Source organism: Chrysochloris asiatica, unplaced genomic scaffold, assembly GCF_000296735.1.
Source record: "Chrysochloris asiatica unplaced genomic scaffold, ChrAsi1.0 scaffold00076, whole genome shotgun sequence".
Lineage (NCBI taxonomy): Eukaryota > Metazoa > Chordata > Mammalia > Afrosoricida > Chrysochloridae > Chrysochloris > Chrysochloris asiatica.
The window spans coordinates 342,755-365,598 of record NW_006408594.1 but is presented as its reverse complement, the minus strand read 5'-3'; the positions used below and the strand labels follow the sequence as shown (position 1 = coordinate 365,598).

The 22,844-nt window shown below is 50.2% G+C and overlaps 2 protein-coding genes across 2 annotated transcripts in view; one reads left to right on the top strand and one right to left on the bottom strand.

The window, feature by feature from the left end:
- Positions 1–14,503: 14,503 nt before the first annotated feature.
- SGSM3 (small G protein signaling modulator 3) lies at positions 14,504–20,394 on the top strand. Its single transcript, XM_006865163.1, has 19 exons — positions 14,504–14,533; positions 15,838–15,984; positions 16,065–16,172; positions 16,614–16,757; positions 16,876–17,071; positions 17,157–17,302; positions 17,612–17,836; positions 18,050–18,104; positions 18,208–18,335; positions 18,425–18,580; positions 18,708–18,762; positions 18,873–18,926; positions 19,085–19,158; positions 19,257–19,327; positions 19,400–19,448; positions 19,520–19,605; positions 19,962–20,084; positions 20,162–20,222; positions 20,317–20,394. Exons 1-19 carry the CDS (start codon positions 14,504–14,506, stop codon positions 20,392–20,394), a joined length of 1,986 nt encoding a protein of 661 aa, XP_006865225.1.
- A 1,132-nt stretch (positions 20,395–21,526) lies between these two features.
- Positions 21,527–22,844, bottom strand: part of MKL1 (megakaryoblastic leukemia (translocation) 1) — a 219,272-nt gene continuing 217,954 nt past the window's right edge. Inside the window, exon 13 of the mRNA XM_006865258.1 lies at positions 21,527–22,020. Coding sequence (XP_006865320.1) covers positions 21,527–22,020 — 494 coding nt within the window. The remainder of the gene's footprint in view (positions 22,021–22,844) is intronic.

The following is a 22,844-nucleotide window of genomic DNA, read 5'->3' as shown; positions in this document are numbered from 1 at the left end:
AGAAGAGGAAGCCCCTGCCCGGGAAGTTGATGGACAGTGATAGCAGTAATGGCTCAGAGGATAGCACAGAACTGGGCAGTGTTTTGTTCTGTTGTGCATGGGGTCACTATGAGTCAGAAGTGACTCAATGGCACCTAACACAAACTGGAGGTGGGGGGCTGAGCCCTGAAGAATGAGAAGTCAGGTGACGTGGGGGTGTTACAAGCAGGGGGAGCGTTAGGAGTCAAGGCACAGGAAGTTAAAGAGCAAACTAGACATTATACATGGGGAGGGATCTCCTGGAAGTTTGGTAACCCTTCAACCTACCAACTCATCCGTTAGTGAACACCTGTTGCCTGTCAGACATTGGACTAGGTCTTGGATCTAGGACAAACAGATATAAATGCATGATGACAGTATGTTGTTGTTGTTGTTATGTGCCGTGCAGTCGGTTCCGACTCATAGCGACCCTGTACAGGGTTTCCGAGGCTGTAAATCTTTACGGGACCAGAAAGTCTCATCTTTCTCCGGCGGAACAGCTGGTAGTTTCGAACTGCTGACCTTGCGGTTCCCAGCCCGATTTGTAACCACTACGCTACCAGATGACAGTATAGTGTGAAATAAACAGTAGGAGCATGTTGTTGTTAGGTGTCATCAAATCAGTAGTGACTCATAGCAGCCATATGCACAACAGAACCAAACACTGCCTGGTCCTGCGCCAACCTCACAATTGTTGCTCTGCTTGAGCCCATTGCTGCTGCCACTGTGCCAATCCATCTTGTTGAGAGACTTCCAGTCTTTCTCTGACCCTCCACTTTACCAAACATTATGTCCTTCCCCAGGGATTGGTCCCTTCTGATGATATGTCTGAGGCATTAGAGATGAAGTGTGGCCATTCTGGCTTCCAAGGAGCGCTCTGGCTGTACTTCTTCCAACACAGATTGGTTTGTTCTTTTGGCAGTTCATAGCACTTTCAGTATTCTTCTCCAGCACCATAATGCAAATGTAGTCACTGCGCAACTTTATTCACTGTCCAACTTTCACGTGCATCTGAGGTTATTGAAAATACCATGGCTTGGGTCACTTAACACCTTATTCCTCAAATTCACATCTTTGCACTTGAACTCTTTGAAGAGGTCTTGCCTCATGGCTAAGATGTCAGCTTCCAGCTGAGCATGTGAGTAAAGTGTGAGTTACTCAGGAGAGCTTTTTCACAGTCATTTGATTTCTTGACTCCTTCTTCCATGTGTGTTGATGGTTGGTCCTAGCAAAAACAAAGTCTTTGACAACTTCTATTTTTTCTCCATTGTTGTGGATGCTGTTTATTGGTCCAGTGGTGAAGACTTTTGTTTTCTTTACATTGAGGTACAACCCATTATGAAGCTGTGCTCTTTGATTTTCATCAGTAAGTATTTTAAGTCCTCTTTGCTTTCAGCAAGCAAGGTTGTATCATCTGCATATCACAGGTTGGTTTATGAGTCTCCCTCTAATCCTGATGCTAAGTTTTTCTTCATATAACCCAGCGTCTCGGATTATTTGCTCAGTATATAGGTTGAATAAGTATGGTGAAAGACTACAACCCTCGCACATCTTTCTTAATTTGAAACCATTCAGTGTTCCCTTGTTCTTGTTGAACAACTGCCTCTTGGTCCATGTATAGGTTCCTCATGGGCTCAATTAAGTGTTCTGGAATACTCATGCTCCCCAATGTTGTTCATAGTTTGTCATGATCCACACAATTGAAAGCCTTTCAATAAAGCACAGGTAAATATTTTTCTGGTATTCTCTGCTTTTAGCCAAGACCCATATGACATCAGCAGTGATAGTCCTCGTTCCATGGCCTCTTCTGAATCTGGCTTGAACCTCTACAAGTTCTCTGTCAGTGTATGGCTATAGCTGTTTGTGGATTATCTTTAGCAAAATCCTGTCAGGGAAGAGAGCTGGGGGACATGAAGGTTGGAAGGGAAGGCTTGTTAGAAGAGGTCACCTCTTCTAGAATTTGAAGAGTGATGTCTGTTTTTTTTCCAGTGATTACTTAAGTTGTTGGGGTGGGACAGGACTGACTTAGCCTTTTAACAGCTTTGGAAGCTCTTGACATCACAGGTTGCTAAGAAGTCAGCTCCCTGCTGAGCATGTGAGTAAAGTGTGAGTTACTCAGGGAGCCTTTTCACAGTTATAAACTCTTTCCCAATACGCAGTTTACACTTAAAAAAAATTTTTTTTGCTTTCCTTGATTTTGTGTAAACATTAAATCCCTGTGGAGATAACTGTTTGGGGTGCTAAGTAGTAGTTTTGTCAAAGGAAGAAGTAAAGATTTACAGATGCTGCAGACTCCTTATTCCTTAAGGTTGTTATACTTGTGAAGCGCCGCGGAGTTAGTTCTGACTCATAGCAACTCTGTATAGGGTTTCCAAGGAGCAGTTGGTGGATTTGAACCACCAATCTTGTGATTAGCAACTCAGTGCTTCTCCTACAGTGCCACACTGTTGTTTTTAAGTGCCTTTGAGTCAATTCTAACTCATAGTGACCTAGTATAGGGTTTCCGAGGAGTGGCTGATGAGGTTCAAACTGCTGACCCTGTGGTCCAGGGCATTATACTGCAGCGCTGCCATAGTTGTTGTTGTTGTCAAGTGCCGTCGAGTCGTTTCCAATCCATAGTGACCCTGTGTTGTTGTTAAATACCATCGAGTCGTTTCCAATCCATAGTGACCCTGTATAGGGTTTCCAAGGAGCAGCTGGTGAGCTTGAACCACCGACCTTGCAGTTCAAATGGTTTTGCAGTCTGGCACATTAACCCACAGTGTCACACCTGGACTCCTTATTATACTTCAACTTCAATAATTAAAAAAAGTAATTCACATACCGTGAGTCATCATATTAGTATGTGCAATTCAGTGGCTTTTAGTATGTCACGTTTGTGCAGCCGTCACCACTGCCCAACTCCAGAACACTTTCATCATCCCAAAAACGAGCGCTCATCCCCATTCCCGCTAACAGCCACTAACTAGCCTGCTCTTGCTTCAGCTGCCCTGCCTACACTGCACACTGCACAGACATGTAGTCAACACTGGAAGGCCTTTTGTATGGCTTCGTTCTGCACAGTGTTTTCAAGGGTCATCAAACTGTAACATGTCTCAAGTCTGCATTCTTTTTTCATAGTTGAATTATATTCCGTTGTATGGATGTACCACACTTCGTTTATCTATTCTTCACTTGATGGACATTTGGGTTTCCACTTTTGGGCTATTATGAATACTGCTGCGTTGAAGAGTCACTTATAAGTTTTTGTGCGGTTCTTTTTAAACTGAATGGTGTGTTGTGAGGTTCTGTAGAGTCGGTTCCTACTCAGAAGGACCCTGTGTTCAACAGAGTGAAACCCTGCCCAGTTCTGTACCATCCTCACAATTGTTATGTTCATCCAATCTCATTATCTTCCTCTTTGCTGACCCTCTACTTGACCACGTATGAGTGTCTCTCCAGGGACTGGTCCCTCTTGATAATAACATACCCAAAGTTAATGAGACAGAGCCTTGCCATCCTGACTTCTAAGGGGCATTCTGGCTGTACTTCTTCCAAGACAGATTGGTTTGTTCTTCTGGCAGTCTGTTGTGTATTCAGTTTTCTTCACTAGTGTTGTTGTTGTTAGGTGCTATCAAGTCGGTACCAACTCAGAGCGACCTTATACACAGCAGAACGAAACACTGCCTGATCCTGGGCCAACCTCACTACTGTTGCCACGCTTGAGTCCATCGATGCTGCCACTTGGCCAATCCATCTTGTTGGAGGTCTTCCTCGTTTTCTCTGACCCTCCACCTTACCAAACATGATAATCCTTCTCCAGCGACTGGTCCCTCCTGACAATTCTTCACCAGTACCATAATTAAAATACATCAGTTCTTCCTTGGTTTTCTTTATACATTGTCCAGCTTTCACATGCATATGAGATGATTGAACATACCCTGGCTTGGGTCAGGTGTACCTTAGTCCTCAAGGACTTTAACACTTTAAAGAGGTCTTTTGCAGCAGATTTGCCCAATGCAAATCTGACTTGATATCTTGACTGCTGCTTCCATTGGGGTTGATTGTGGATTCAAATAATAAAATGAAATCCTTCACAACTTCAAGGATTCAGTCGTTTCTCCATTTAGTATATTGTTGTTTATTGACCCAATTGTGAGGATTTTTTGTTTTCTTTATGTTAAGGTATAATCCATTCTAAGGGTTATAGTCTTTGATCTTCTTAAGTAAAATGTTTTAAGATCTCTTTGATCTCAGCAAGTGAGGCTGTTATCTGCATAGTACAAGTTGTTTACTGAGTCTTCCTCCAATCCTGATGGGACATTCTGCTTCATACGTAGCCTAACATCTCAGTTTATGTGCTCAGCATCAGGACACATCCCTGGCCACACCATCTCAGATTTTAACTTATTAGACACAATACTTCTGTACTTAAAAAAGAGAGAGAGATAACGCTGAAAATAAAGCCAATAAACTGTTAACACCTAACAGCAGTATTTCATTTTCCATATGACCTTCAACATTTATCTACCAGGGGCTGCAAAAAAGTCTGGAAAGTGACTGAGAACCCTGTGGATGGAGCACAGCTCTGCTCTGACACACATGGGGTCAGCATGAACTGGGATGTACTCAGAACAGCTGGTTGTTGGTTTCATGTCCCTGATGGTCACTGTTGCCTCCTTGTCCCTACACTGTCACGTTTACTAGCCACATTCCAGTTTATTCCCAATAAAACATCCCCTTTCCGTTAGGCACTTATTGTCTGCTTGTACTGTGTCAGCATCTGTCCTCTGAGCAGCTGCCACCACCGGCTCCTTTCTCTGATGTTCCCGGGTTTGAACTTCCCTCTCCCAGTTAGCTGTCATCTGTAGCTTTTAGCGGCCTTGTAGACCACGGTATTGTTCCTTGTGGTGGGTGTGGAGGATGTTGCGGAAAATCACCCAGAGAAATTGCCAGTGAAAATCAAGAGTGGGTGAAAGCCCAGATCCCCTCGACCTGTCTCACAGAGCCACAGGCCATGAACAGAAGACCTTCTGCCATCCAGGCCCAGTGGTATACAACAGTCACAGAGAATGTGAGGAATCGTAAGGTTGGCTACAGGAGAGAGATATAATAGAGGCAGAGCCACAGGGCTGGAACTTGCAAGCAAAATGAACTTTTAGGAATTCCGTCCAGCGCACACACCTCGAAGGTGACTGCAGCCGCCGGTTTCCTCAAGTTTCTGTTTCTGTCTCCTGGGACAGCAGCCGGCCCCACCCTGAAGTGACTAACTAATCTGGCTGCTCCTGACGTGGCCAACTCCCAAATGGGAAGGTTTGTTTCCATAGTGACCAGAGGCAGGAAAAACCTGCCTGCCCAGCTTAGCTAGATCACATCCGGCTCCTGTGGGGACAGCCCTTGGGAGAGGGGACACAGGCATATCATTTCAGATCTGAGTCCTGCAGACCCCAAGCTCCCGCCTGCATCGTCCTTCCTGGCTGCCGCCTGCAGCATCTCCAAACGGCAGCCATGACGTCTCTGAGAACCTTAGAACCTTCCAGTCATGTCCCCACTCACCGAGGAGAAAATCCCCAGTCCTGATTTGTGCCAGAAGGCCCTCCCTGGTCTGACCCTGCTGCCACTTTGCTCAGTTCCTTCCATTCTCCTCAGCCCCACCCGGTCTCACAGTATTTGTCTCCCAGCTGCTGCCTGAGCTGGGCTTAAAGGCTCCACACTTGCTGTTCCTACCTGGGAGTCTCGTCCCTCAGATAGTCACATGACTTCAGCCCTTTGCTCAGATTTCATCTTATCCTCAAAGAGCTTTTCTTGACTGCCCTATGTAAACAGCCCCTTCCTCTGGTAACTCTCTATCTGTATCCCATTTTACGTTTCGCATGTTGTTGCTGTTGTAAGTGCCATTGGGTTGGTTCTGAACCACAGCGACTCTTTATAGGAGTTTGAACTGCCATCCTTACAGTTGGCAGCGCCACACCAGGACCCCATTTTTTCTCTCATAGCATCGAACTTATTTCAGTGTGGCACTAGTCTCTGCTATTGTCTGAGTCCCTACTTAATGGAGCTAATGGGGACTTGGTTAGTTCTTCCTTGTTACATACATAACTGGCTCATACGCCAACAGAAACACTGCTGCCATGGATTTGTTCCATCTCTTGGTCATCCGTAAGGCTTTCTATGGCTGTAGTCTTTTTTTTATTTTTTCTGTTTGACTTTAGATAACTTTTTTTTTTTAACTTTTTATTGTAATTGAGTGAAGGTTTACAGAGCAGATCATCAGTTTATCCAACAAATCATCCACTTTAATTCATCTTCATGATTGCAATCCCCCTCCATGTGTAACACTAGTTCTCCCACTTCCTCCCTGTGGCTCCTCGGTCCAGTCCACCCACCTTCCTATCCCTTCTGACTGGGCCTGAGTAAATGATGCCCTTTTGATCTTGAAAGGGTGAACATTCCATGGTGAGCACACCTCTCTTTAATTGTTGCCCCCTACATACCTATCAACTACTTGGTTGAAAATTGGGCCACTGAAAATTGAGTGCTGTTTCAGACCTAAAAAAGGGTGGCCGAGGGCCATAGTCTCAGGCTCCTCCAGTCTCTTGCTAACCAGTAAGCCTGGTCTTTTTAATAATCTTGATTTTGTTCCACATTGTCTCCCACTGTATCAGGGACCCTGTTGGAGCAGTTGGTAGTGATAACTAGGCACCATCTAGTTCTTCTGGTCTCAGAGTCATGAAGACTGATGCTCATGTGGCCCATTAGTCCCTTGGATTACTAGATTCTAAGCATCTTTCATTTTCATCACTCACCACAGTACGATGTTGAACCTTGTCTTTGTGGGCTGTTATTACAGCGGTAAGAAAGCAGACTGCCTCATCGTTCTCCCGTGGAGCGAGCAGTTGGTGTGTTCCTTCCGCCACCCTTCCTTCCATTAGCAGCTCTGCCCTTACTACTGCCCTACCCGGACTCCCGCTGGTGCATAGTAGTCTTGCTAATTGTTGTTGAATGAGTGAGGGAGTGAGTGGGTGGGTGGGTGATGGAGAGGCGTCCAAGGTCAAAGAAAGAGGGGCTGTTGATGCAAATTCTCTAAAGGAGCCCCCTCAGCCAGGTGCAGCACCTTCTCTCCACTGTCGGCATACCTGCTTGGCTCTTCACCCTGCCCTTCCAGAACAAACCACTGTGTCACAACTGCTGGGGTTCCCAGTGGTGGGAATGTTGTTTGTTAGGCTCGCAACTGATGTATATCATATAGTCACCAAACCACATGAATACCAGCAACCTCTTAATATTCTGCACTATACTCGCGTACTAACAGCAACTTTCTAGAAATTATTAGACTATTAATTGCCTGGAGTCCTGATGTGTCTCTGTAGGATAAGCACTGGACTGCTAGCCACAAGGTTGACAGTTCAGACCTTCTAGATGCTCCTTGGAAACCTTCTAGATGCTATGAGTTGGACAACTAATTGCCTACTACTTATTGACTACTTCCCATGTGTGCTGTTGGCTCGATTTGCGTTATTTTACTTAATCCTTATAAGGTATTATTATTCCCAGTTTACAGGTAACATAATTGAGAGTCAACAAATGTCACCACCTGAGGAAGGTCATTCAAAGTTTCTTAGGAAAACTATGTCGTTGTTGTTGTTGTTAAGTGCCATTGAGTCTGTTCTGACTCTCAGCAACCCTGTAAAGTTGTCGGTGAGTTTGAACTGCAGGCCAAACTGACCTTGAGGTTAAATGCGTATCCTACAGCACTATACCAGGACTGTATAAATTATAAAGGCATAAAAATTAATGTTTGTATTCATAATCTGGTGTGTGTGTGTGAGATAAAGTTTAAAATGTGACTACACATAGTAGTATTCCGAAACTTACATTTTTCCATGACCATTTATTTGACTTTCTTTCAGATTCCGACTCTTAGAGACCCTATATAGGGTTTTCAAGAGCGGCTGGGGGGTTTGAACTGCCAGCCTTATGGTTAATAGTCCAGTGTTTATCCTATAGTGCCATATCAGGACTTCCTCTTTCACTTTGGGGCCGCATTTCTCTGTCAGCTCCAGAAACTAGATGCGGTAGAGTTGTCTCTGATCCATGGTGACATTAGTGTAACTATGCTCCGTGGGGTTTTCAGTGGCTGAGTTTTTGGTCTTTCTTCCAAGGTATTTCTGGGTGGGCTGAATGGCCAACCTTTTCGATTAGCAGTCAAGTGTGTGCCATTCAGGGATTCTGGCTGCTGCCTGGTACCCTAATGTTGTCATACTGTGATTTATCTAACCACTTCCCTACAAATGGGTATTTGGGTGGTTGTCATTAGAATTTTTAAAATTATAATGCCACAAATAACAACTGTGTATCTTTACATATTTAGACATATAATGCAATTGTTTTTTTTACCCAAAGGAGAGAATTTGTAAATCATGCTAATATTTAAAAGTTGTGAGCAAGCAACTCTGCTACCATGTTCTGTGAGCAGATGGCCTTGCTGCCAGAAAAGAAACTGAGGGCACTGAGCATCAGTTTGCAGTGCCCTTGTGGTGTCACACACAGTGTGGTAATGCCAAGGAGTCTGTTTGGTGAGAGCAGGCTGCGTGCCTGGACGCCAGTAACTGAAACTGTTATTTCTGTCCAACAACAAATACGTTCTTGGCCTTTCTTTCTTTTTTTTTTTTTAACTTTTCATTCATTGTGAATGGAGTGAAGGTTTACATGGATCATCAGCTTTACATTCAATAAATCATATTCTTTGTTTCATTATAATGATTGCAATCCCCTCCATGGACCATCAGTCAACAGTATTTACCTCTATTCACTTTAACTCTTGCATTCCTCCCTGTCTCCTGCTGCCTTCATCTTTCCTCTGCTAACCTCCCTATTGTCTATCACCTGCGCCTTCACCCATGTTAACATGTGTATACCCTCAAGTCTGTGAATAACACGCCCCCCTTAACCATCATGGAATGTTTCTTTTGTCAAGAAAAACTTTCCTTCACTTTTTACAGCAATTTTTGTTGTTGTTAAATGCTGTCAAGTCAGTTCTGACTCAAAGCAACCCTAGCTAGGGTTTCCAAGGAGCAACTGATGGGTTTGAAATGCCAACCTGCGGTTAGCAGCCCATTGCTGATCCTACAGTGCCACACCAGGAGTCCTTTACATTGATCTCATACAGTATTTCCTTTTGTGATTGGATTAATTTCACTCAGCATAATATCCTTCAGGTTCTTCCATGTTTTGAGGTATTTTGCAGATTCATGGTTATTCTTCAACGTTGTGTAGCATTCCATTGTGTACATGAACCAAAGTGTATTTAACCATTCTTCTATTGATAGGCATTTAGGATGTCTCCATCTTTTCGATGTGTCTCTTATAGACAGCATATTGAAGGATCTAAATTTTTTTATTAATCCTGCTTTGTCTCTTGCCCGTGCATTTAATAATTCACAGTGAGTTTAATTATTGACAGGTGTGAAGTGATCGCTGTATTTGGCTGTGTGTTGTGGTGCTGGTTTCTGTGTTCCACGTCATTTTCTGTGCTGAGTTCATTTTGCCTGTGGGTTCTCTTTTCATTTTCATGTCTGCTGTGCTAATGTTTACTAAAGCTTTCTGATTTTCCTCTTTACTTTGATGTGAAGGTGTATTAATGTTGAGGTGACCCTATAATTTGTTAATTTCCCCTCCTACTTAAAACAGTCTTTTTAGCTTGAGATCTATTTTGTCATTTAGAAATTTTATATCTATACTGTTCCCTCTTTTTGTTTTGTAGTTGATTTCATTATACATTGATCTCTCTGGTTCCCTAGTTTCAGTCTTGTCAGTTTGTTTTACTTTAAATACTTCTGTATCTGGATTGAGTTCTGGGGAGTGCTGTCATGAGTGGTAATCTCAGGTTGTTGTCTGTTGTTTTGGGGTTTTAGTCCAAAGAATACCCTATAGTATTTTTTTGTAGAATTAGTCTGCTATTGCAAATTGCTTTAATTTCAGTTTCATATTTGAGTAATGCTTTGCTGGGTGTTAATTTTATTTTCTTTCAGAGTTTTGTATATGTCATCCCATGGCCTTCTTGCCTGCATGGTTTCTGCTGAGAAATCAGAGCTCAGTCTTACTGGATCTCCTGTGTAGGTAACTTTGTGTTTTTCCCAAGCTGCTCTCAGGATTCTCTCTTTGTCTTTAATTTTTTGAAAGTTTGATCATGGTGTATCTTGGTGATTTTCTTTTGGAACCTATCCTGTTTGGTGTTCGTTCAGCTTCTTGTATGTTTATCTTCTTTTCTTTCATGATATTAGGGAAGTTTTATTCCAACAACTCTTCAACAGTTTTCTGTGCTTCTTATTGTGTCTCCCTGTTCTGGAATATTCCAGCCAGCCATAAGTTAGTCCTCCCCATGGTGTCCCACATAACTCTTAGGCTTTCTTTGGCTTTTTTCATTCTGTTTTTCTGATTGTTCTTCTAGCGTGCTAGTATTGAGAAGTTTATCTCCAAGTCACTTATCAAGCTTCCATTGTTTCAAATCTCCTTCTTTGCCATTTCAATGTATTGTTGATTTCTGAAAATCTTAGAATTAGTTTCTAAGCACAGATTTTGTATTATTTTTAAATTTGCGTTTATTTTGTCTTGTCTGTTCTTGTAGTGTTTTCCCGAATTTTTCCAAAGTTTTGTTGTTGTCCTCCTTGCTTTCCTCAATCTTTCAGTGAATCCCTTGAAGGTCCCTAAATTTTCTTTTTTATTCATTTTCAGTTATTTCCATTACCTTTGCTTCTTCAGAAAATCCCATTCTCTCTTTTTTCTTCATTTGAACTAAAAGTGTCTGTTGTGTCCAGGACATTGTTGTATCTGCATTTAATTGACAAATGTTTGTGGAGGTTCTCACCAGCTGCCCTCTGTGTGTGCAGTTAGAGAACAGAAGTGGGTCCTGCAACTGAGTTTTGTGTGGGCGTGGCTGGTGCTGGCTGCTGCCTATCCTGGGTCAGGTGATATGCGGGCTGCTATTGGCTCTTGCCCAGTGGGTGGAGCTGCAGAGGGTACAGTTGTGTCTGGGCTTTGTGGGCACGGTTACCATCTCCGGTCAGGCTTGGCAACAAGAGAAAACATGCACACACAAATAAGTAAATAAAACAGAATAAACAAGCAGCCAACAATGAAGAGAGGAAACAATAAAGGATACAAAATAAAAACAGGCAGCAACCAGGAAAAAAAAAAAAAGAATATAATAAGTAAAAAGAGAAAGGGGACAGGAAAATGAAACTATAGGAGAATAAATGAAAGGCAGAAATTTTTTTAAATTATAAAAAAACAACCCATTTGGAAAAACCAGTTAGAAGGAAGATAAAAAGGAAAAGTAGAGAGTAGTGTAGCGTAGTGGTTACGAATAGGGCTGCGAACCTCAAGGTCAGCGGTTCGAAACTACCAGCTGTTCCGCGGGAGAAAGATGAGGCTTTCTGCTCCCGTAAAGATTTACAGCCTCGGAAACCCTGTTCAGGGTCGCTATGGGTCGGAACCGACTCCACGGCACATAACAACAACAACAACAAGTGAAGAAAGAGCAAAAGGAGAGAAAAAGAGGGGAAATGAGAAATAGAAGAGAAGGAAAAATAAAAGCAGAGCTAGAAAAGATAAAACTCAAGAAGAAGAAGAAAGAAGAAATGAACAAAAACAATGCAAGAAAAAAACCCAAAACCAGTGCACCTGCTGCCCCGGTGGGGGTCCTGCCAGCCGAGAGGCCCCAGCCCTAGATGGAGGTCTGTCCGCCTCGGTGGTGTCTCTGTTCAGGGCACTCAATCCACAGGCAATTCTGGAGGCTCTGGATGGAGCTGGTTCAGTGTCTGTCAGGACCACAGGGCAGCTGAGGCCAGGGTGGATGGTTATGGGGTTTCTGTTAGACTAATGCTGGTCTGGTGGCTCTGTGGGTTCTATAGGCTGGAGTGGAATCTGCCTGGGTCCAGCCCCCCCGGCACCTCATACTAGCGTGGTTCACAACCCCGCAGCTCCAAACTCCCCCAAGAGCAGGGTCTGATCTGGGGTGGATAAGCATGGGAGCTGGCCTCTCCTCTGGTACCAGGGGAGCATGGGAAAAGAGGAATTGCGCGAATCTGCGTGGCCAGGCCACCTTCTATCACCAAAGCTGCCCGCAAAAGTTCAATAGGACCCCGCCATGTCTGGCCCCCTCTCTCACTGTCCCTGCTTTTCCTCCCAGCAAGCTCCCCTTCCACTTTGCTAACCTCCCCTCTGACCTTCAGGGTTAACAGAATTCTCATCTGTGTCTGTTTTCATTGGTCTCTCGTATCTTTGTTGTCTGGTTTTTATCTTCTTGATGTTCGATTTCTAGTCTCTGTATCACTGTTGAGGATCTAAGTTCCATAATACTAAGTTTCCATAATACTTTTTTCTCGTATATAAGGGGACTTCCAAAAGTTAGTGGAAATGGAATAAAAAGATCATGAAATGTTTCCACAAACTTTTGAAAGCCTCCTCATGTTCCCCCCATATTTTAATTACATTTTATTGTAACTTTATTTGTAATAGTGAAAAAACCATGAAATACTGCTATTCACAGTGAATAAAAGTAGCGAAAAACTATTGATAGTGAAAAACAGCCTATTCTGATTATTCAAGGACGAGTTACATAAATCATGATGTTGGTTCTGTAGAATCATACAGCTATCACAGATCACAGTTTCTCAAAACTGTGGTGACAGTCTCATCATCTGATCGTCAGGGGGGAAAAGAATCAGGATACATTAGGTTCTCCACCGCGTTACGAACTAAACAAACCCCAACTCTGGCAGGATGTGTTCCTCCCTGCTCCCTGGCCTGGCTGTGGCCAGGACAAGCCTGCAGAGCTCTGGGCTCTCCCCTCCAGGGGAGTGTTAGGAAGTGGGTTTGTGGGAAGGGGAATAAAATGGGATTTCAAACTCTGACAGTTCAGTTTCTGGAAAGAGAACTAGTAAGAGGGGGCTCACTGGACATCTCCCTTCCCTTGCTGGACGATGGCCAGGACTTCCTGTCCCACTGCCTCCAGGCTAGCAATTACAGACTCCCAGAGGGGCTGCCTCCATTGCTCTCCTTTTTGCTCTCCCAGCAGGTAGATGAATGGGGACCACATGATGCCTGAGGAGCCTTCCTGCTCGAGGATACTGGGAGAGTAAAACTTCTAGCCGTGGGCACAATGTCAGGTAGAAGGAAGTAGGGTCAAGGCCCTCAGACTCTGTGTGGTCTGAGGCTGGGGGAGATGGGGATGGAACGTGCTAGAGGGAACCTTCTGTGGAGAGAGGAAAGCCTGGTTGCTTGGGCCATTACTCAGCTCCCCTCCCAGCCCCTAGCAAAGTTTCATTCTTAGCTTCTTTTTTATTTCCTTTCCCCACACATGTCCAGGAGGTGTCTGCCCCTCTCCCTACCCACCCATCCCCATCCATGGTCCAGGGAGTGGGAGTGATGGTCTGACTTGAATTTTGCTTCTGAATGCAATATGCTTCTTTCCTGGGTCTCTTGTGCCTGTCCCTCTTGGATCCTAGGAGGCGTCACACCTGCCGGTGGCCCCTTCTCAGCCCTGACCCCGAGCATCTGGCCCCAGGAGCTCCTGGCTAAGTGTACTCAGGTAGAGCGGCTTGTCTACTGATGGTCCCTGGGAGTGGTGGCTTACTCCATACACAATGTTCTCAAAGGGGCATGGGCCACTACCAAAGACGGCATCACGATTCCATTAGGCTAGAAGACCACTCCTCCCAAAATGCCATCTTGAAGGAAGTGTTACCAAACACAGCTGCCCCTCATCTTTTCTGGGCTCTACCACTGCACATGTAATTAGCACCACTCAGTCTTGCTGTGGCACTGTGGGGTAAGGCACTGGACCACAAGGTCGGTTTGAACCACAAGGTTGGTGGTTCAAACTCACCAGCTGCTCCTTGGAAAGCCTACACAGGGTCATTATGAGTCAGAACTGATTTGACAGTACTGGACAACAAACATTACATTGTGTAAAGAGCCCTGGAGTGATGCTGGAGGACCAGCACAGGCCAGCAAAAGGGAACTTTAGCCATTGTGGTACTCATAGAATTAAAATTTTAGTTTTAGAAAAAAATCAGAAATAAACTCTTCCAAAAGTATTGGAGTCCTCACTGTCACTCCGATAGCCGCATATGATCTAGAGAGCTTGTCCTTCACTGGCCCCAAGGTCACAGGGGTGGGGGGGAGCAGTGTCTCTCAGGGTAAAGTGCCAGTGCAGTGCTGACGCCTGACGTAGCCTCACACGTGGCCTCTGGTCAAGGCACTCCACTCATTTCCTGGGGGACACAAATGAAAAACACACATCTCTGAGAAGAACAAGGCAAATGCTCAAATTCAGAGGAGGTAGGGGCCCCTGTGATTGGCTTTGTGGGGACCACCTTGTGGAAGGATGGGTGTTCCTTAGATCTGAGTCTTAAAGGCAGAGTGTAGAAGGTGTGAGCCCACCATTCTTCCTATGGCTGGTTCTAGAAGGAAGAGTCAGTGGAGCAGCCCGAGTTCCGCTATGATGAGTTTGGTTTCCGCATGGACAAGGAAGGTAAGATCAGCTGACTTGGAGAGACCTCCACACCGATGACTCTTGTCACCCAGTGTGTGACCTCTGTCCTGGGGCAGTGCTGTGACAATATGCGGAGGCCTCTGACAGCTGCAGACAGCTTACCTGTTGTTAAGAGTGATAATGTTCACTGTGGAGAAGTTGAATACAGCAAAGTATAAAGATTCAAACAAAATTAACTCCTCACCCTCCTGAGTCACTGTGGACAGGGCTGCGTGAGTCTGAGTCCCACTTCTCGTGGCTAAGCTGAGACGTGCACACAGGTGAACCGGAGCACCTTCCTCACTGCACTGCTGAACTCTCGCCAGCTGCCTGAGCTTCCGTTGTGAAGGGCTTACCACATGGTTTCCTGACCTTTACTAGGAGTGGGCCTTGGGGCCATTTCCATTGTTTTCTACTATAAACACACCTGTTGGTTCCCAGTGAGCTGGTGGAAAGCCCTATGCCAAAACCCAGGGTCGCCTGTTGCCAGACTGGCAAGGCCTAGAGCAAGTTGTCACTGTCAGGCTGCGCACTTCCGGTTCTGCCATAAATTGTCCACCACCTTCAGGTGGACATTTGGAGGTCACAGCTGGAACTGGGGGGATCAAGGGAACTTCCTTGCTGGGTTCTTGGTGTTGGTGGGGCCAAGGGCTTATACTTTTGTGTGTGTGTTGATGCTCACCAAGGTGTGCATTCAAAGTGCAGAGTCGCTGACACTGATGTTTGGGGGGCTGCATTGGAGTGCCACGCCCATCTTGCTCCTCAAACTGAATGGCTAAGCTGCTCTGGCCCCAGACTGGGCAGCTGCTCCAGTGGGGAGACCAGCAGTGACCGCAGAGAGCTCTGGCCCTGGTGGGGATGAGAAGAGCTTGAGAACTAGGGGACGGAGAAGGAGCCATTTAAACTGACAGGGTGGGCGGGACCTGGGAGAGGCCACCTGTATAGGAAGAGTGGTCACAGGAGAGTGGCGTCAACAGGGATGGAGGGGCTAAGAGGTGATGGGTGGGGTGCAAAAGAAGGTGGGGCCAGAGCTGATCCAAGGGTCAGATGTGAGTGTCCATCCATCTGGAGGGTGAAGAGGGAGGGAAGATGCCAGTTGCAGGTGTGAGGCCTTGGGGAGCGTGGAGAGGTGAGTCTCAAATAGAGGGAGGGTGTGGGCTCTCTGAAGCCACTTGTTGGCTGGGCATTGGCCATGACAGCTTCGTTCACCTCCTTCCTCCACTCACGTGCCCTCTGGGCCGTCCACAGACACCGAGAGCTCCCGCAGGCTGCAGGCTCCGGGGCTGGTGGAGGACCCTCAGCAGACACTGAGGTGGCAGGCTCACCTAGAATTCACCCACAACCATGATGTGGGGGACCTCACCTGGGACAAGATCGCTGTCTCCCTGCCCCGCTCAGAGAAGCTACGCTCCCTGGTGCTGACCGGCATCCCTCACAGTATGAGGCCACAGGTGGGTGGGGACTCAGTTAGGGGGGAGGTTGACCTGGACCCATGGTGATGGGACACTGCTGAGCCCTGTTTTTTCCCCAGCTGTGGATGCGGCTCTCGGGGGCCCTGCAGAAGAAGCACAACTCGGAGCTGTCGTACCGCGAGATGGTGAAGAACAGTTCCAACGACGAGACTATTGCTGCCAGGCAGGTAAGGACCGGCCCACAGGCGGGTCAACAGGAAGCAGCCTGGGACTAGTGGGACCCAGAAGAAGAGCTGTCTCCAAGGCCCCTAGTAGGCAGTCATGAGGCCGGTTACGGGCCTTTACTGACAGGTGTCCAAACCTCATCCCGAGATTCTCATTCAGTACCTTGGGGGTGCAGTGCTTAAGTGCTCAACTGCTAACAGGCATCTCTATGGGAGAGAGATGTGGTAACCATGGAAACCTGGTGGGCCCCAGGCCACTCGGCCGTATCATGAGTTGGGATCAACAACAGCATGGTTGGCATGAGACCCAGGACTGTGTACATTGAAGTTTTGGGGTGAAGGTACTGAGATGGCTCGGACCCTGAAGGGAGGGACATGGCGGGGCTCTGCTGGCCTTGCTCAGTGGGGCCTCATGGGTCTGGGTGGGTGTGTGACCACCGACAGATCGAGAAGGACCTGCTACGCACCATGCCCGGCAACGCCTGCTTCGCCAACGAGAGCAGCATCGGAGTTCCACGCCTGCGCCGGGTCCTCCGAGCCCTAGCCTGGCTCTACCCCGAGATCGGCTACTGCCAGGGCACAGGCATGGTGAGACCCGGGTGGGGCACCAGGAGGCAGGGGCTGCTGAGGAAGGCCCAGACAGGCAGTGTGCCCTCTGTGTCTTGGGGAGGCCACATGGTCAGAGGCTCTGCCTCCTGCTCCCAAGGTGGCTGCCTGCCTCCTGCTCTTCTTGGAGGAGGAGGATTCTTTCTGGGTCATGTGTGCCATCGTAGAAGACCTGCTGCCTGCCTCTTACTTCAGCACCACCCTGCTGGGCGTCCAGACGGACCAGCGTGTGCTGCGCCAACTCATCGTCCAGTATCTGCCGCGGCTGGACAAGCTGCTCCAGGAACACGACATCGGTACGGGACTGCGTCCCTGCTGTGGGGCCTGGACAGACAGCCTGCAGCTCGGTCACTAGCTCTGCTGACACCCTGTCCTCCGCAGAGCTGTCTCTGATCACGCTGCACTGGTTCCTCACGGCCTTCGCCAGCGTCGTGCACCTGCGGCTGCTGCTGCGCATCTGGGACCTGTTCTTCTACGAGGGCTCCCGGGTGCTCTTCCAGGCCACGCTCGGCATGCTGCACCTCAAGGTGCCCGGCCAGTGAGAGATACTGTCCTGCTGTTCTTGCTGAGTGGACGTACTGAGCCCCAGCAAAGCTAAGGAGCCCTGTCCACCAGAGCTGTTCACTGCTTGTCTCCCCACTAGAATGGGAATGTCACTCAGCCCCAGCCTCGGGCTAGAGCAGGGTTAACACCTCTGCTCAGGACAGGTTTCAGGGTGGTGGGTCCCAGGCCCGAAAGCAGGACACCAGAGACAGGTCTGTCCTGTTGGTCCTTGGGGGTCACTGAGGGACTGAGGCTTGGCAGTGACACCCCATCTCCGACCCCACATGGCCCAGGAGGAGGTGCTGATTCAATCCGAAAACTCGGCCTCCATCTTCAACACACTGTCGGACATTCCGACACAGATTGATGACGCCGAGCTGCTGCTGGGGGCGGCCATGCGACTGGCGGGCTCCCTCACAGACGTGGCTGTGGAGACCCAGCGTCGCAAGCATCTGGCCTACCTCATTGCAGACCAGAGTCAGCTCCTGGGGACCAGTACCACCACCACCCTGTCTCAGGTGGGCAAGGACAGGAGACGGCCCATGTGGAAGATGCCCTGCAGGGCTGGTCAGACCACGCTGGGCTGCAGGCCCATGACCCTGACCCCAGCCGGCACAGCGGGAGTCAGATGCAGGCTGTGACCCGGGCGCATTTCCATGGGGGACACTTCACTGTGGGTTTCCTCTGGGCTGAGGCGCCCAGGGCTCCAGCCAACTGCTCTCTGCCCGCAGGTGGTTCGACGGAGGGCCCAGCGGAGGAAGTCCGGCCTCAGCTCCCTGCTCTTTGGTGAGGACGTGCCCCATAGCCGGGGTGGGTAGCCTGGAGGCCAGACGTGCGGCAGGAGCATCCAGGAGGCGGCCATGGTCACCACCACCCTTCTGTCCCCCAGGAGAGGACGACCTGGAAGCTCTCAAGGCCAAGAACATCAAACAGACGGAGCTGGTGGCAGATCTCCGTGAAGCCATCCTGCGTGTGGCCCGTCATTTCCAGTGCACAGACCCCAAACACTGTGGTGTGGTAAGTGGCAGGCGCCCCCTCCCAGGCCTTGGGAGACTGTGGGGCCTGTTTTCCCCCCTCCCCACGCACTGCCTCGGCCCTCCCGGTAGGAGCTGAGTCCCGACTACAGCATGCAGAGCCACCAACGGGATCACGAGAACTACGTGATGTGTTCGCGCAGCCACCGGCGCCGCGCCAAGGCCCTGCTGGACTTTGAACGACATGATGACGACGAGCTGGGGTTCCGTAAAAATGACGTCATCACGGTGTGTGGGCCCCGCCACAACCCCTCTTCTCACCAGGAACGCGGGGGCGGGGCGCTGTGCTGAGCCAGAGTCAGATGTGGGAGGCGCTGGCGGGCAAGCACAGCTCGGGTCCCTTTGTCCCCCACAGATCATCTCCCAGAAGGACGAGCACTGCTGGGTGGGGGAACTGAATGGCCTGCGAGGTGAGGTTTCGCCGGCTGTGGAACTGGCCCCCTGCCGCCCGGAGCCCCTGTTTGGGCCTGCACAGGGCCGGGGTTCAGGCTAGCCGCTCAAATGGCTGCTTTTTCCACAGGCTGGTTTCCAGCCAAGTTTGTGGAAGTCTTGGACGAACGGAGTAAAGAGGTAAGTGGGAGCTGCCCCTGGGGGGTCTGGAGCCCCTCTTTGCTGGGCCGAGTCTTCTCAGACCTACTCTCCCTGCGCCCCAGTACTCCATTGCCGGGGATGACTCTGTGACGGAAGGCATCACAGACCTCGTGCGAGGGACCCTTTGCCCGGCCCTCAAAGCCCTGTTTGAACATGGGCTGAAGAAGCCGACCCTGTTGGGTGGCGCCTGCCATCCCTGGCTGTTTATTGAGGAGGTAGGTCAGGGCTGGGTCCTGCTGCCCAGGGCCCTGCGGAGCTGTGGGAGGTGGTGGCTCGGCCAGGCTTCTACCTACCTCTGCCTACCTGACCACAGGCAGCAGGCCGGGAGGTGGAGAGAGACTTCGACTCTGTGTACTCGCGCCTGGTGCTCTGTAAGACATACAGGTAAGGGGGCGCCCCAGGGGGCAGCGGGGTCCTGTCCACAGGCAGCACTGGGAGCTGTCGTCCCTCTTGTAGGCTGGACGAAGATGGCAAAGTCCTGACCCCGGAGGAGCTGCTCTACCGGGTACGGGGGACCTCTGGGGTGGGCTGGCAGGGGATTAGATGAGGACCCCCGGTGACAGCCTGTGTTCCTAGGCGGTGCAGTCGGTGAATGTGACCCACGATGCTGTGCATGCCCAGATGGATGTGAAGTTGCGCTCCCTCATCTGCGTGGGGCTCAAGTGAGTGCCCTCACCACCAGCCCCAGATGCCAGAGCAGTGTGTGCTGGGAAGTGCCTGTCTGGGTGGGATGGGCCTGGCCCGTGTGCCCTTAGGGCTGGAGCAAAGCACCTGCTCACTTGGACAGGGTCTAGGACAGGGCTGAGGGCCTTAAGTTTGGGACACACTGGTTGCCTCTGAGCAGAATGAGGGGCACGTGAACAGGGTTGAGCACCTTCCCCCAGTGGAGTGGGCCCACCCCACCCCCTCAGACTTGGTTGGGGTGAGGGAGAGCCCCCCGTGGTCCTCGGAGGGGCCCTAAAGGACTGATTAGCCTGGTGTCCCTGAACCTAATGCCCGTCTCCTGGTGTGTCCCCAGCGAGCAGGTACTACACCTGTGGTTGGAGGTACTCTGCTCCAGCCTGCCCACCGTGGAGAAGTGGTACCAGCCCTGGTCCTTCTTACGCAGCCCTGGTTGGGTCCAAATCAAGTGTGAGCTCCGGTGAGGCCCAGCCCAGCCCTGGGATTAGGGACTGGGTGACCCGAGCTGGCCTCACTGCCACCTTCCTCGCCCCCCAGTGTCCTCTGCTGCTTTGCCTTCAGCCTGTCCCAGGACTGGGAACTTCCTGTGAGGAGAGAGGTGGGTGGTTTTGTCTGGTGCTCCCAGAGGGGCTCTAGGGGAGTGGATGGGCAGCCCCTGGGGTGACAGAGGGGGCTGTCCCTGTCCACAGGAGGAGAAGCAGCCCCTGAAGGAGGGGGTTCAGGACATGCTTGTGAAGCACCATCTCTTCAGTTGGGACATCGATGGGTGACGCTCTTCCTCCAGCCCCCACCGGCAGCTACCCAAGCAGGAAGAGTAAAATGGGGTCTGTCCAGTTAGTGAAGTTCCACGGGCCCCCATGATGGGTGGAGGGCTCGGCCAGGCCAGAACCTTGAGGATAGCAGGCCTGTGAGCCGTCTGCTCAGGGAGGGGGTCTTGGCCTGTAAATAAACCTACTCTGAGAACAAGGACTGCTGGGATGTTTCCTGCTGGGGAGGCTCCTCCCCTACCCAATGGATGGAAGCCTCTCCATGGAGTTTTGTTTTTATTTTAAAAAGTTCACACAGCATCTCCCCCACTCCATCCCAGCACTTGTTTTGGTGACTCCACATCTCAGTCCCGAGTGACAGGCCACATGGGCAAGAGGTGGCATAGCTTCATGCCCACCCCTCAGTCCTACCGGCAGAACTGGGCCAGTGCCTGCTTGCCCTGGACCCAGGCTGAGTATCCAGTGGTGACCACAGGAGGGAATGCAGAGGGGGTAAGGGCCAAGAAACAGGTCTGTCCTGGTGGCACAGAGGAGTTGTTGAGGAGCAAGTGTGGCAGGGTGTCTACACGTCAAACACACGTGATGGGTGGGCCTGGAGGGATACACACCAGGCTGGGGGAGGACAGCCCGAGGGGACCCTGGTTTCTAGGCCCATCTGTGTGCAGGGTCGGATTGGGGGAGCAGTACCCACCACCCCACCCACCTCCCGGATTATGCCTGTAAATGCAAGTCAAAAGTTTTGAGCCCAGGGGGGCTCGCTTGGTGGTTAAAGCACTCGGCTATTAACCGAGGTCAGCAGTTGAAGCCCATCAGCGGCTAGAAGGGAAAAGGATGTGGCAGTCTGCTTCATACAGATTTCAGACTTGGAAGTCCTCTGGGCGGTTCTCTGCCAGGCAGGGTCTGTGAGTCCAAGTCAATGCTGATGGGCTGGGTTTGGATAACGTGTGTCCATGTGCGAGAGCTCTGTCCACCTGTACAGAAACTGCCACTCCCCACTCACAGCTTCACTGTCCAGGACACACAAATGGCTGGGCCCTTCTGGTGGCCGCCCAGGGGCTCTGAGGTTGGCTGAGGGGGAGGAAGGGAGGCCCCCTGCCGCTCCAGGACCCTTGCAGGTGGGACAGACGGTGTCCAGCTACAAGCAGGGGTCCCAGTGTAGCTGTAGGTCATGGCCATCGAGGAAGTCCGTGGAGAAGAGGCTGGGGGCCGAGGTGCTGAGGGGGGCCAGGCTCAGCACAGGACCACCCGACGACAGCTCCAGCCAGTCCATGCCGTCCAGGTGCCCATCGGCCAGGTCCAGGCCCACCGAGCCACTGGGCTCCGGTGCAAAGTGCAGCTCCGAGGTGTCCATGGGTGAAGGAGGGTGGTCCAGGATGGCGGAGCTGCTGAGCATCTGGCTGTGGAGGTCGTCAATGAGGGAGAGGGGCTCAGGGCCCTCGTGGCCTCCTGTCAGCAGGGGCAGCCCTGTGCTGCTCTCCAGGAAGTCCTCCAGCCGCCCGGGCAGAGCTGGTGAGCCTGGCACGGTGCAGGGCGAGGGCTGTGAGGCTAGCGGGGAGGCGCAGGTTGCTGGTGCCGTGGACTTCTCCTTCCCTGGCAGGGACGATGGCTCCTTGAAATCTGCTGGAATTTCTGCCAGAGAGGAGGTGCCTGTGTCGGGAGGCAGAGCAGGCTGGTGCCTACCCTGTCCCAGCCGCTGCGGCTCTACCATCCCCATCAGGCACTTCATGACCCGGCCACTCTGACCTGTTCCCTGCTTCCCAGAGCCAAGGCCTGCTTCATCCATTTCCAACCTCCCCCTCAATTCCCATCTGGGTTCTGGACCAGGCTGAGCACCCCTGTACTTGTGAGAAGTACTCAGGCCGCGTGAAGGGTTAAGAGAAAACAGCAAGTGAGCTTTCCTGCATTCCTCCTTTTGATAAAACTCAGCAGAAAGCCCCTGTTGAAGTGACTCCGGGGCTCAGTGGGCCCCACAAGTATTTTGGTTTCCCAGCACGTGGAAGTGAGGCCAACACTACTGCAGGTAAGGAGTGAGGTGTGCTACAGTGTGAGGAAAAAGTCTGAAATCTTGTGAGAATGGCCAAAGTGGGACACAGAACCACAAAAGGAGCAAACAGCGCAGACGGACCTGCTCAAGGCAGGACCCTTCAATCTGTAAAAAGGGCGTGTCAGAACCAGCTGTGCTGAGCAGGTGTGGGCAGGTGTGGGCACGTGCACCGTCATGAGGGGCCGTGCTGTTACGTCCTGATAACTATCTGGGGCCACCGGCCAGGTTGCAACCCTTGGCAATGATCAGGCCGCCACCTCCCACTGGGCTGTCCTGGGGTCACTCCTGCCCCTCATACTGGGCCACCTGAAGGCCTGATGCCACTTGCTGCATTCCTGTCACCTGACTTTCCTTCTCTTGCTTCCCCTCCCTGCAGCAGCCCACACAGCCACCCTGAGATCAAGTCTAG